This window comes from Nerophis lumbriciformis, linkage group LG19 (genome assembly GCF_033978685.3).
Source record: "Nerophis lumbriciformis linkage group LG19, RoL_Nlum_v2.1, whole genome shotgun sequence".
In the NCBI taxonomy this organism is placed as follows: domain Eukaryota; kingdom Metazoa; phylum Chordata; class Actinopteri; order Syngnathiformes; family Syngnathidae; genus Nerophis; species Nerophis lumbriciformis.
Genome location: NC_084566.2, coordinates 41,944,125 through 41,959,294, shown reverse-complemented (window position 1 = coordinate 41,959,294; position 15,170 = coordinate 41,944,125). Strand labels below are relative to the sequence as shown.

The window sequence follows — 15,170 nt, the reverse complement described above, 5'->3', positions numbered from 1 at the left end:
TACACTACTGTATTTTAATGTTGTCATTATGGAGGTACTTAATGAATACTTAGGTCTACTACACTACTGTATTTAATATTGTCATTATGGTGGTACTTAATGAATACATAGGTCTACTACACTACTGTATTTAATATTGTCATTATGGTGGTACTTAATGAATACTTAGGTCTACTACACTACTGTATTTAATGTTGTCATTATGGTGGTACTTAATGAATACTTAGGTCTACTACGATACTGTATTTTAATGATGTCATTATGGTGGTACTTAATGAATACTTAGGTCTACTACACTACTGTATTTAATATTGTCATTATGGTGGTACTTAATGAATACTTAGGTCTACTACACTACTGTATTTAATGTTGTCATTATGGTGGTACTTAATGAATACTTAGGTCTACTACACTACTGTATTTAATGTTGTCATTATGGTGGTACTTAATGAATACTTAGGTCTACTACACTACTGTATTTAATGTTGTCATTATGGTGGTACTTAATGAATACTTAGGTCTACTACGATACTGTATTTAATGTTGTCATTATGGTGGTACTTAATGAATACTTAGGTCTACTACACTATTGTATTTAATGTTGTCATTATGGTGGTACTTAATGAATACTTAGGTCTACTACACTACTGTATTTAATGTTGTCATTATGGTGGTACTTAATGAATACTTAGGTCTACTACACTACTGTATTTTAATGTTGTCATTATGGTGGTACTTAATGAATACTTAGGTCTACTACACTACTGTATTTAATGTTGTCATTATGGTGGTACTTAATGAATACTTAGGTCTACTACGATACTGTATTTAATGTTGTCATTATGGTGGTACTTAATGAATACTTAGGTCTACTACACTACTGTATTTAATGTTGTCATTATGGTGGTACTTAATGAATACTTAGGTCTACTACGATACTGTATTTAATGTTGTCATTATACTGGTACTTAATGAATACTTAGGTCTACTACACTACTGTATTTTAATGTTGTCATTATGGTGGTACTTAATGAATACTTAGGTCTACTACACTACTGTATTTTAATGTTGTCATTATGGAGGTACTTAATGAATACTTAGGTCTACTACACTACTGTATTTTAATGTTGTCATTATGGTGGTACTTAATGAATACTTAGGTCTACTACACTACTGTATTTTAATGTTGTCATTATGGTGGTACTTAATGAATACTTAGGTCTACTACACGACTGTATTCAATGTTGTCATTATGGTGGTACTTAATGAATACTTAGGTCTACTACACTACTGTATTTAATGTCGTCATTATGGTGGTACTTAATGAATACTTAGGTCTACTACACTACTGTATTTAATGTTGTCATTATGGTGGTACTTAATGAATACTTAGGTCTACTACACTACTGTATTTAATGTTGTCATTATGGTGGTACTTAATGAATACTTAGGTCTACTACACTACTGTATTTAATGTTGTCATTATGGTGGTACTTAATGAATACTTAGGTCTACTACACTACTGTATTTTAATGTTGTCATTGGGTGAATAATGTTAAGTCACTACACCGGTATGTTTTAGTGCTTTCATGGCGAGTTTACTGACAGATATAAGTAAGAACTTTACACTACTTTATATTAGAAATGGCAACAGTGGAGGATGAATGTCACATAACAAGAAGATAGAGACAAAGAAGAAGATAATTGACTACGGTGTCGGCACGGACTACAAAGGCGGATGCGTGCAATTTTTGCAGCAGATTCTTAAAAACATTTTAGTGCTGTCAACCTAATCTTTTTTTTGCAGACGGTCCCTAAAAACATCAGAGCCCTCCTGTAACTCTGATAACAATCCTACTTCCCCATCATTTTGACCTTGCATCATCACCCCAGAGTTAAAAAAAAAAAAAAGTAGTCCTACCCAGATCAATGGCAACATCAGACGCGGTCCCGTTTTCACGCTTGCAAGGTGGAAGCTGCGGGGGAGCGAGTGACTGCGCGTGTGCCTCCCAGGCTGCGAAGGCGGCGGACGTCGGGGGGCTGCGGGCCGGGGGGTCCTCGCACGTCTCGCTGTCAGGCGTGCAGGGGGACCACAGGGGGGAGGTCCGTGCTGAGGAGGACTCGCTCCCAGCCAGCAGGGCGTCCAAAAAGTCATCCGCGTCGTTTTCCCCCGGGCTCGGCGTCTGCTGAGGAGTTTTTGGAAGGCGGTGGTAATACAACCATCACAACGGTCAAGTGAATTATATTTATATAGCGCTTTTTCTCTAGGATAGGATAGCATAGGACTTTATTGTCATTGCACAAGTACAACGAAATTATGTTTTCAGCACAAACCCGTTCAAGATGAGACAAACAAACAGTGTACAGGGTTACAGAACAGGAACGCTGATCGGTCGCCAAAGGTGCCCCCGTAAAATATAAGAAAAAGGTCAAACGCCGGGGAAGAAGATGAGTAAAAAAATACAATCTAGAATGGGGAAAAAAACTCCATGCCATGCACATATAAACACGTTACATTTAATCACGACAACTCGCAACAGAGGTTCGGGGAGTTGGGACCCTGGAGGTCAACTGCTGCTATGAAGGGCTGCCAGCTGTCCATCACTCCGAGGGGAAACAAGCGGTGGTGAAGGCGTGGGGTGTGTCTAGTGCAGGGGTCGGCAACCTTTACCAGTCAAAGAGCCATTTTGACCAGTTTCACAAATTATAGATAACTATGGGAGCCGCAAAAATGTTTTGAAATTTTAAATGAAATAACACTGCATACAAAGTTGTTTTTTTTGCTTTGTACTGTGTATAAACTAGGGGTCTCAGACACGTCGGAGGCAGATATTTACATATATCCGAATTTAAGTGTTACTTCTTTTATTTCATAGTCATATTTGAAAACAGCTCGTGTTTTTCCATTTGTTCTCTTTCTGTTTGTCTGCAAGTAAACTGTGTGTGTTAACCTTGAAGCTTTGGAATGTGTTTTGACTAGAGAGATAATGTGCATGTGTTTTGACTAGAGAGATTTAAGAGGGGAGAGGGTTTTGGTCGGGAGGACAGACCATCTTAGCGGGGCGATCCGAATGTTCTACGCTGTCTCTGTCAATGTATATCTGCAAAGCTTTGCAAATATATTACAAAATACCTATTCTGTCTCTGGTGGTTTTTCCAACTCAGCTTTAAGTGTCGTAAAGAGCTTGGGAACGACTTGTGACTTGAATTCCCTGGGAGGAACAACTGGTCATCAAACGCAACAATTTGGGGGGCCTCGTCCGGTGCGACACGCTGAGAATTGGACACCTCTTACATTCTTCTGGACAGACTCACGAGTGGCCAAACATAAAACAAGGTAAGCAGAGCCTTTTTCTAAAATCTGCTTTAGGAGTCTGTCTTGAAGTATGTAAGTCAAACACTGTTTGTACCCCAGACACAGAGTGGACATTTTGATGGATTGATTGCATTTTTGCCTTGTCCGCCATTACATAAAAAGTTGTAAATAAGTGGTCAACTCGTGTCATTGTGTCTTTTCTACCGTGACGGGCAGTTTCATTGACGAATAAACTAATAGTTGGGTGTAGCTCACCCTGGGTCATTGGTCGTCGCCTAAACGAGTAACGGGTTCGAGGCCCTTCGTACGTTACGAAAAATTCTGAAGTAACGGGTTCGAGAGCCTTCGTACGGTACGATAAATTCTGAAGTAACGGGTTCGAGGCCCTTCGTCTGGGACGATAAAACTGAGACAAAGACACAATGGCCACGGAGTGTGACGGATAAGAATGTGATGGCGGTTGGGGAGAAAGTGTGATGAATGTACTGTTGTCAACAATGAAATTAGCAGGTAGAGTTTAAAAAGAAAAAAAAAGAGAACGTTTCTGAAAGGGTTAAGAGGGAGTTTACAATACTCGAAAAGTCGTGAACTCAAACGTTTGGTAAATTAAGAAAAGTCATCCGCGTCGTTTTCCCCCGGGCTCGGCGTCTGCTGAGAAGTTTTTGGAAGGCGGTGGTAATACAACCATCACAACGTAACGTGTAGCAGTCAAGTGAATTATATTTATATAGCGCTTTTTCTCTAGGATAGGATAGCATAGGACTTTATTGTCATTGCACAAGTACAACGAAATTATGTTTTCAGCACAAACCCGTTCAAGATTAGGCAAACAAACAGTGTACAGGGTTACAGAACAGGAACGCTGATCGGTCGCCAAAGGCGCCCCCGTAAAATATAAGAAAAAGGTCAAACGCCGGGGAAGAAGATGAGTAAAAAAAATACAATCTAGAATGGGGAAAAAACGACTCACGACAACTCGCAACAGAGGGGCGGGGAGTTGGGGCCCTGGAGGTCAACTGCTGCTATGAAGGGCTGCCAGCTGTCCATCACCCCGAGGGGAAACAAGCAGTGGTGAAGGCGTGGGGTGTGTCTAGTGACTCTAAGCGCTTTTACCTAGTGAAACACAATATCTAAGTTACATTTCAACCAATGTGGGTGGCACTGGGAGCAGGTGGGTGAAGTGTCTTGCCCCAAGGACACAACGGCAGTGACTAGGATGGCGGAAGCGGGGATCGAACCTGGAACCCTCAAGTTGCTGGCACGGGCGCTCTACCAACCGAGCTATACCGCGCGATAACAGTTTTTATGCGCTCGGATTTTTGGCACTAATGTGACGCCATACAACTGGTGCCTCGTGCTTGGCAGCGGTGCTATAAATAGCCTCGCGCATGGCATTCGGAATGGCTCGATAGGAAGTTACGGGAAGCAGTGTCGATTGTCATTGTTGTTACGCGTTTTCGTGAATAAAACTTAAAAAAAAAAAAAAAAATTTAATTAATGAAAAAACGTACTTTTTATCACTGCCACCGTAACCCGGAATAGGTTGATGAAAACCGTACTAATTACGGGAAAACCGGAGTAGTTGGCAGGTATGCTCCTCTGTAGTCCAAAGACACGATAGCAACATCAATGTCTCAACAACCTAAGGTAGAAAAAAAGGCTCAACCTAAATAGAAACAAACGGAAAACAGGTGAGGGGAAATGCCCCGGGACAGAAGTGAAACACCAACAAAAACCGGAAGAGCCGCCAAAATAAAAAGCACAGGACAGGAACTAAGAAAACGCAACATAAGGTGCAACCAGCCTCGGTACTCACGTCGTACATGGTGATGGTCCACGAGGGGTTGCCTTGGCAACTGGGGCTTTCATCTTTGGCCCTGAACAAAAGGTCAAAAAGATCCATCCCACCTTTCACCTGAAACACACACAAGTTTATCTATAGACATGATATCACTACACACACACACACACACACACACACACACACACACACACACACACACACACACACACACACACACACACACACACACACACACACACACACATACTGGTTATCATTTGGAATGGGGAGCAAGTGTTTGATCATGACTTGTGGAGGCATAAAAAGGTAAAAAGGTGTAAAATGTCCACTGGCCAGTTAGCTCATACATGTCTTTAAATCTGTGGATTGATGAAGTAATGTGCTGATCATTCTTACTGGGGAAAAACACTTCATGGGGACCATATTTAAATAATTTTGCATAATTCACACAAATGTGTACGTGACTACTGAGGACCATCCATCCATCCATCCATCCATCTATCTTCTTCCGCTTATCCGAGGTCGGGTCGCGGGGGCAGTAGCCTAAGCAGGGAAGCCCAGACTTCCCTCTCCCCAGCCACTTCGTCCAGCTCTTCCTGTGGGACCCCGAGGCGTTCCCAGGCCAGCCGGGAGACATAGTCTTCCCAACGTGTCCTGGGTCTTCCCCGCGGCCTCCTACCGGTCGGACGTGCCCTAAACACCTCCCTAGGGAGGCGTTCGGGTGGCATCCTGACCAGATGCCCGAACCACCTCATCTGGCTCCTCTCGATGTGGAGGAGCAGCGGCTTTACTTTGAGTTCCTCCCGGATGACAGAGCTTCTCACTCTATCTCTCAGGGAGAGCCCCGCCACCCGGCGGAGGAAACTCATTTGGGCCGCTTGTACCCGTGATCTTGTCCTTTCGGTCATAACCCAAAGCTCATGACCATAGGCGAGGATGGGAACGTAGATCGACCGGTAAATTGAGAGCTTTGCCTTCCGGCTCAGCTCCTTCTTCACCACAACGGATCGATACAGCGTCCGCATTACTGAAGACGCCGCACCGATCCGCCTGTCGATCTCACGATTCACTCTTCCCTCACTCGTGAACAAGACTCCGAGGTACTTGAACTCCTCCACTTGGGGCAAGATCTCCTCCCCAACCCGGAGATGGCACTCCACCCTTTTCCGGGTGAGAACCATGGACTCGGACTTGGAGGTGCTGATTCTCATCCCAGTCGCTTCACACTCGGCTGCGAACCGATCCAGTGAGAGCTGAAGATCCTGGCCAGATGAAGCCATCAGGACCACATCATCTGCAAAAAGCAGAGACCTAATCCTGCAGCCACCAAACCAGATCCCCTCAACGCCTTGACTGCGCCTAGAAATTCTGTCCATAAAAGTTATGAACAGAATGGGTGACAAAGGGCAGCCTTGGCGGAGTCCAACCCTCACTGGAAACGTGTCCGACTTACTACCGGCAATGCGGACCAAGCTCTGACACTGATCATACAGGGAGCGGACTGCCACAATCAGACAGTCCGATACCCCATACTCTCTGAGCACTCCCCACAGGACTTCCCGAGGGACACGGTCGAATGCCTTCTCCAAGTCCACAAAGCACATGTAGACTGGTTGGGCAAACTCCCATGCACCCTCAAGGACCCTGCCGAGAGTATAGAGCTGGTCCACAGTTCCACGACCAGGACGAAAACCACACTGTTCCTCCTGAATCCGAGGTTCGACTATCCGGCGTAGCCTCCTCTCCAGTACACCTGAATAGACCTTACTGGGAAGGCTGAGGAGTGTGATCCCACGATAGTTAGAACACACCCTCCGGTTCCCCTTCTTAAAGAGAGGAACCACCACCCCGGTCTGCCAATCCAGTGGTACCGCCCCCGATGACCACGCGATGCTGCAGAGTCTTGTCAACCAAGACAGCCCCACAGCATCCAGAGCCTTAAGGAACTCCGGGCGGATCTCATCTACCCCCGGGGCCTTGCCACCGAGGAGCTTTTTAACTACCTCAGCAACCTCAGCCCCAGAAATAGGAGACTACTGAGGACAATTTATTAAAAATAAAAAAAATAAAATAAAAAAAGTTCAAATTAAATATGACATGATCCTCAGAATACAGCACTCCAGCTGTCCTCTTATAGGAAGTGTATTTCTGTCTTTCTTTAGTTTATTTGAACCATGAACTAGGGATGTCCCGATCCAGGTTTTTGCACTTCCGATCCGATACCGATACTGACCGATACTGGCCTATCCGAGCATGTATTAAAGTTTAAAGTTATTTAGCCTACTTAGTTGTCAGAATCATGTTGAAAAGGGTTTTAGTACTCTTGGTAACAACTAGCCAGCTGAATTAGGGGAGTTTGAATAATACACAATGGTTGGTAACAAGAAACTGACCTGTTTATTCAAAGATAAACACAAAATAGACAAAATTATACATGACAAACAGAAATGGCATCATTGAAACTAGGGCTGGGCGATATGGCCTTTTTTTAATATTGCGATATTTTAAGGCCATATTGCGATACACGATATATATCTCGATATTTTTGCCTTAGCCTTGAATGAACACTTGATGCATATAATCACAGCAGTATGATGATTCTATGTGTTTTGATTGATTGATTGAGACTTTTATTAGTAGGTTGCACAGTGAAGTACATATTCCGTACTATTGACCACTAAATGGTAACACCCCAATAAGTTTTTCAACTTGTTTAAGTCGGGGTCCACTTAAATTGATTCATGATACAGATATATACTATCAGATATATACTATCATCATAATACAGTCATCACACAAGATAATCACATTGAATTATTTACATTATTTATAATCCAGGGTGTGGAGGGGGGCGCCGGATGTAAGTGTCAAAAAGACAGCCAAAAGAGTTTGATATGAGAATAAATCTAAAGTTAAAATATAGGGTAGAAATACACCCATTTGCAGGAAATGTAGTCTTGATTTTCAAAATGTTCTTTCAAGGCTTGCATGTCAACATTAAAACATTCTTCTTCATACTGCATTAATATATGCTACTTTTCAACTTTCCTGCAGAGAAGGAAATCACAACTAAAAAAATCACTATTTTTTTCATACGGTGTTGATGTGGAAATTTTTGCCTCGGCATTTTGATGGTGTGGACGTGTGGCACCGAACGGAGATAAGCGTCTCGACAGACGTCGCAATATTTGAACAATGATGACGAAAACTGTTTTCTCTGTCGTGTCCGTGTGTCGAAAATTGTTATGCGCTTATTTTTTTATTTGATTTTGTGCGTGGCATATAATTGCTATGCGCAGAGGACGCTTAAACAGTGCGCAATTGCACAGGCGAGCACCTTAGAGGGAGCGTTGGTCACACGGCTGCGCTAGCATCACAGCTAACATTAGCCATGCTGCTACCTCTCTGCTCGGGGAGGACGTACCGTATACGTATGTGACGTATGACGTGACAGTATGTGACGTATGACGTGACAGTATGTGACGTGTGTAAGAAGGTGCGCTCGCTGTCTGTGAGAGGGAGACACAGGAAAGAGTGAGAAGAGCCTGTCGTGTAATGCCAGCAGCTAAAAGCAACTGCGTGAGAATCCACAGACCTGTGGATGTGTCGAAGGTGTGCTGGAAAATGCGGAACGGAAATTAGGGAGCAGCAGAAAAGTGGAATGTACTATTTAAATCGGTGCGTTGAAAAACACGGAGCGGAGTTTTTTTTTTTAAACTGGATCTCTTTATCGGCATTTTCCCATGCCTTGCCGATACGCATTTTTTTGCAAATATCGGCGGCCGATCCAATCCAAATATCGGATCGGGACATCCCTACCATGAACACACTTACATTATAACACATCACACAGTTTCATATCATTTCACTTTACATCATGTCTGAAAAGGAGTAGGAAGAAGCAAAGCTTATTTAATCCTACTCCTTTCCCACTTCATACAAATATATACATCATTTACTGACCTTTTTATATAATAAAATAACATCTGTGAATTAGTATACACAACATTTTTGTACGTGTGTAACGTATTTCTTGTGCTGAGCGATCATAAAACAGCTGCAAAAGACGCACTGGCTGAGGCTCGCCTCCTGCACCCCCGCCGTAGAATTGTTATATCAACTAAAGCCCACACTTAAACTTTCCACGTGCAAGATTGAATCTATTTAAAAAAGTTATTTCATAAGAAGTCAAAAAGTGCAAAAACAATAATGTTCGTGTTGGAGGAGTTGTGAATGACTGCAGGGCCTCAACATTAGGTACACCTGCAGACTGCAGGTGTATCTAATTCACAACTCCTCCAACACGAACATTATTGTTTTTGCACTTTTTGGCTTCTTATTAAATAACTTTTGTAACCTATTTTTATGGGCTTTCCTCTTTGTGATGTTAAATTCCTGTTATGCGCTGTTATACATTATATGCCTTGAGCTCTTATTTTGAAGGCGCTAAGAGCGGAAGTGATGACACGTTGGAGTGGAGCGGAAGTTTTTGAAAGAAGGTAAATAAAGTGGTCCTCGTGTAAACTGGAGCCTCCGTGTTTGTTATTTTGTAGTTTCATACAGTATAGGCGACATTTATAAACCCTCGGTTACACTTTTTTAAATAGATTCAATCTTGCACGTGGAAAGTTGAAGTGAGGGCTTTAGTTGATATAACACTCCCATCAGGGGGTGCATTAATCCAGCACAACAGCGGCGAATGGACTTTATTTATAAGTAAAGGTAAGACCATAATAACGTTTTTTTTATTAAATGTGCTTTTTTGTGTGCTACAGTTTGTATGTGTAAAGTTAAAGTTAAGTTAAAGTACCAATGATTGTCACACACACACTAGGTGTAATGAAATGTGTCCTCTGCATTTGACCCATCCCCTTGTTCACCCCCTGGGAGGTGAGGGGAGCAGTGGGCAGCAGCGGCGCCGCGCCCGGGAATAATTTTTGGTGATTTAACCCCCAATTCCAAGCCTTGATGCTGAGTGCCAAGCAGGGAAGAATGCTGGTATGAGCTTTTAAACATAACCCGTTAACTGCTGCCAATCAAATGGTGAATAAGATACTCTTTAGGGTTCATATGTTTGTAAATCTGACTGTGATGAAGTCAGTGCCTCACCAGCCATCAACCTCACCGCACGTCACTGATATCAATACAGTCTGCAAGGGATACAGTCCGTAAGCACACATGATTGTGCGTGCTGCTGGTCCACTAATAGTACTAACCTTTAACACTTAATTTGACTCATTTTCATTCATTACTAGTTTCTATGTAACTGTTTTTATATTGTTTTACTTTCTTTTTTTATTCAAGAATTTTTTTTAAATGTATTTATCTTATTTTATTTTATTAATTTTTTTAAAAAGTACCTTATCTTCACCATACCTGGTTGTCCAAATTAGGCGTAATAATGTGTTAATTCCACGATTGTATATATCGGTATCGGTTGATATCGGTAATTAAGAGTTGGACAATATCGGAATATCAGATATCGGCAAAAAAGCCATTATCGGACATCCCTAATAATAATAATCGGAATTTTGTCATCATATTACTCAAAAAATGTCACTATTTTACAAGAACAACCAAAAAATTGGTCAGAATTTGACGTGACAAAATATGACATGATGGTCAGAATACAGCACTGCAGCTGTCCTCTTATAGGAAGTTTCACCACTTCAATATTCTGTGACATGACTGAAAACTGCTATTTAGCAGTAATGAAGATGTCTGCCACTCCAACTAGCATATATAGAAGGATGGAACATTCTGAATGTCAATCATACTTGAAGGTAAATCATGTTTTATAATCATGCTGTATGAAAATGTCATCCTAAGGAACACTAAACCAGATTTTGTTTTTGGAAAAATATTAGTTTTAACTAAGGATGGATACCATACAGAATCACAGTACAGCACAGTTTTATGGGCCAAAGCTTAAAAATGACTTAGGCATCTTCAGAATGGATCTGACTATCATTTAAAAAGGTTTCTCTTTAGGGGACCTGTTTTTTTGTCCCCATACTGTCAGAGGTCCCCGAAAGGTGACTGTGTAAACAGAGTGATGTCCCTATTAAGTCAGCATTGCCAGAACACACACACACACACACACACACACACACACACACACACACACACACACACACACACACACACACACTCTTGTATTTGTTACCTTCTTGAGACCTCCGAAAAATGTCGACCTCTGGTACTATGATAAATGTCGTAATTTTACTCAACGCAAGTCAACATTTTACAAGAAAAACGGAACATCCATCCATCCATCCATCTTCTTCCGCTTATCCGAGGTCGGGTCGCGGGGGCAGCAGCCTAAGCAGGGAAGCCCAGACTTCCCTCTCCCCAGCCACTTCGTCCAGCTCTTCCCGGGGGATCCCGAGGCGTTCCCAGGCCAGCCGGGAGACATAGTCTTCCCAACGTGTCCTGGGTCTTCCTCGTGGCCTCCTACCGGTCGGACATGCCCTAAACACCTCCTTAGGGAGGCGCTCGGGTGGCATCCTGACCAGATGCCCGAACCACCTCATCTGGCTCCTCTCGATGCGGAGGAGCAGCGGCTTTACTTTGAGCTCCCCCCGGATGACAGAGCTTCTCACCCTATCTCTAAGGGAGAGCCCCGCCACCCGGCGGAGGAAACTCATTTCGGCCGCTTGTACCCGTGATCTTGTCCTTTCGGTCATAACCCAAAGCTCATGACCATAGGTGAGGATGGGAACGTAGATCGACCGGTAAATTGAGAGCTTTGCCTTCCGGCTCAGCTCCTTCTTCACCACAACGGATCGATACAGCGTCCGCATTACTGGGACACCTGTCGATCTCACGATCCACTCTTCCCTCACTCGTGAACAAGACTCCGAGGTACTTGAACTCCTCCACTTGGGGCAAGATCTCCTCCCCAACCCGGAGATGGCACTCCACCCTTTTCCGGGAGAGAACCATGGACTCGGACTTGGAGGTGCTGATTCTCATCCCAGTCGCTTCACACTCAGCGGCGAACCGATCCAGTGAGAGCTGAAGATCCTGGCCAGATGAAGCCATCAGGACCAAATCATCTGCAAAAAGCAGAGACCTAATCCTGCAGCCACCAAACCGGATCCCCTCAACACCTTGACTGCACCTAGAAATTCTGTCCATAAAAGTTATGAACAGAATCGGTGACAAAGGGCAGCCTTGGCGGAGTCCAACCCTCACCGGAAACGTGTCCGACTTACTGCCGGCAATGCGAACCAAGCTCTGACACTGATCATACAGGGAGCGGACCGCCACAATCAGACAGTCCGAAACCCCATACTCTCTGAGCACTCCCCACAGGACTTCCCGAGGGACACGGTCGAATGCCTTCTCCAAGTCCACAAAGCACATGTAGACTGGTTGGGCAAACTCCCATGCACCCTCAAGGACCCTGCCGAGAGTATAGAGCTGGTCCACAGTTCCACGACCAGGACGAAAACCACACTGTTCCTCCTGAATCCGAGGTTCGACTATCCGGCGTAGCCTCCTCTCCAGTACACCTGAATAGACCTTACCGGGAAGGCTGAGGAGTGTGATCCCAAAACGGAACATTTGTGCAATATTATGATGAAAGTTGGAATTTTACTCAAAAACAGTCGTAATTTTACAAGAAAAGCTTAACCTTTTGGCAATTTTATGAAAAGAGTCGTAATTTTACTCGACAAAGGTCACAATTTTATAAGAAAACTTCAAAATGTTGGCAATATTATGATAATAATCGGAATTTTATTGGCAAAATTATGACAAAAGTCAGCTGTTCACCTGGCGTTTTTTTCGGGGATGAATAGGGAAGTCCTTCTTTAGCTGCCGTCTTGTTTTATCATACATTGCTGCCTTTGCACCTGTCAATGTTTACTTTTGTATGCACGTTTAATCAACAACAAATCCTTACTTTGGAGCAATGTTCACGGACTCTAGTATTTGGCTCTCGATTAGTTGCAATGGTTTTTCTGTATTGGGACCATAATTTCGGTCCTAACTTGTTCACCAGTCCAAGAAAACACACACACACACACACACACACACACACACACACACACACACACACACACACACACACACACACACACACACACACACACACACACACACACACACACAGAGATTCTTGTATTTGTTACCTTCTTGAGACCTCCGAAAAATGTCGACCTCTGGTATTATGGCAAATGTCGTAATTTTATTAAACGCAAGTCAACATTTTACAAGAAAAACTGAACATTTGTGCAATATTATGATGAAAGTTGGAATTTTACTCAATAACAGTGGTAATTTTACAAGAAAAGCTGAACATTTTGGCAATTTTATGATAATAATCTGAATTTTACGTGGCATAATTATGACAAAAGTCAGCTGTTCACCTGGCGGGTTTTTTTCGGGGATGAATAGGGAAGTCCTTCTTTAGCTGCCGTCTTGTTTTATCATACATTGCTGCCTTTGCACCTGTCAATGTTTACTTTTGTATGCACGTTAAATCAACAAAAAAATCCTGACTTTGGAGCAATGTTCACGGACTCTAGTATTTGGCTCTCGATTAGTTGCAATGGTTTTTCTGTATTGGGACCATAATTTCGGTCCTAACTTGTTCACCAGTCCAAGAAAACACACACACACACACACACACACACACACACACACACACACACACACACACACACACACACACACACACGCACGCACGCACGCACGCACGCACGCACGCACGCACGCACGCACACACACACACACACACACACACACACACACAGAGATTCTTGTATTTGTTACCTTCTTGAGACCTCCGAAAAATGTCGACCTCTGGTATTATGGCAAATGTCGTAATTTTATTAAACGCAAGTCAACATTTTACAAGAAAAACTGAACATTTGTGCAATATTATGATGAAAGTTGGAATTTTACTCAATAACAGTCGTAATTTTACAAGAAAAGCTGAACATTTTGGCAATTTTATGATAATAATCTGAATTTTACGTGGCATAATTATGACAAAAGTCAGCTGTTCACCTGGCGGTTTTTTTTCGGGGATGAATAGGGAAGTCCTTCTTTAGCTGCCGTCTTGTTTTATCATACATTGCTGCCTTTGCACCTGTCAATGTTTACTTTTGTATGCACGTTTAATCAACAACAAATCCTTACTTTGGAGCAATGTTCACGGACTCTAGTATTTGGCTCTCGATTAGTTGCAATGGTTTTTCTGTATTGGGACCATAATTTCGGTCCTAACTTGTTCACCAGTCCAAGAAAACACACACACACACACACACACACACACACACACACACACACACACACACACACACACACACACACACACACACACACACACACACACACACACACACAGAGATTCTTGTATTTGTTACCTTCTTGAGACCTCCGAAAAATGTCGACCTCTGGTATTATGATAAATGTCGTAATTTTACTCAACGCAAGTCAACATTTTACAAGAAAAACTGAACATTTGTGCAATATTATGATGAAAGTTGGAATTTTACTCAAAAACAGTCGTAATTTTACAAGAAAAGCTTAACCTTTTGGCAATTTTATGAAAAGAGTCGTAATTTTACTCGACAAAGGTCACAATTTTATAAGAAAACTTCAAAATGTTGGCAATATTATGATAATAATCGGAATTTTATTGGCAAAATTATGACAAAAGTCAGCTGTTCACCTGGCGGGTTTTTTTCGGGGATGAATAGGGAAGTCCTTCTTTAGCTGCCGTCTTGTTTTATCATATATTGCTGCCTTTGCACCTGTCAATGTTTACTTTTGTATGCACGTTTAATCAACAAAAAAATCCTGACTTTGGAGCAATGTTCACGGACTCTAGTATTTGGCTCTCTATTAGATGCAATGGTTTTTCCCTATTGGGACCATGATTTATGTCCTAACTTGTTCACCACTCCATGAACACACACACACACACACACACACACACACACACACACACACACACACACACACACACACACACACACACACACACACACACACACACGCGCGCGCGCGTGCGCTTCTAGGGCTTTAGAGAACTGT

General features: G+C 42.7%; 1 protein-coding gene across 1 annotated transcript in view; it reads right to left on the bottom strand.

The window, feature by feature from the left end:
* Window positions 1-15,170, bottom strand: part of LOC133618952 (cyclic AMP-responsive element-binding protein 3-like protein 3-B) — a 39,521-nt gene that overhangs the window by 21,662 nt on the left and 2,689 nt on the right. Inside the window, exons 2-3 of the mRNA XM_061979813.1 lie at window positions 5,133-5,231; window positions 1,922-2,186 (exon numbers count right to left, since the gene is read on the bottom strand). Of these exons, the coding sequence (XP_061835797.1) occupies window positions 1,922-2,186; window positions 5,133-5,231 (364 nt within the window). The remainder of the gene's footprint in view (window positions 1-1,921; window positions 2,187-5,132; window positions 5,232-15,170) is intronic.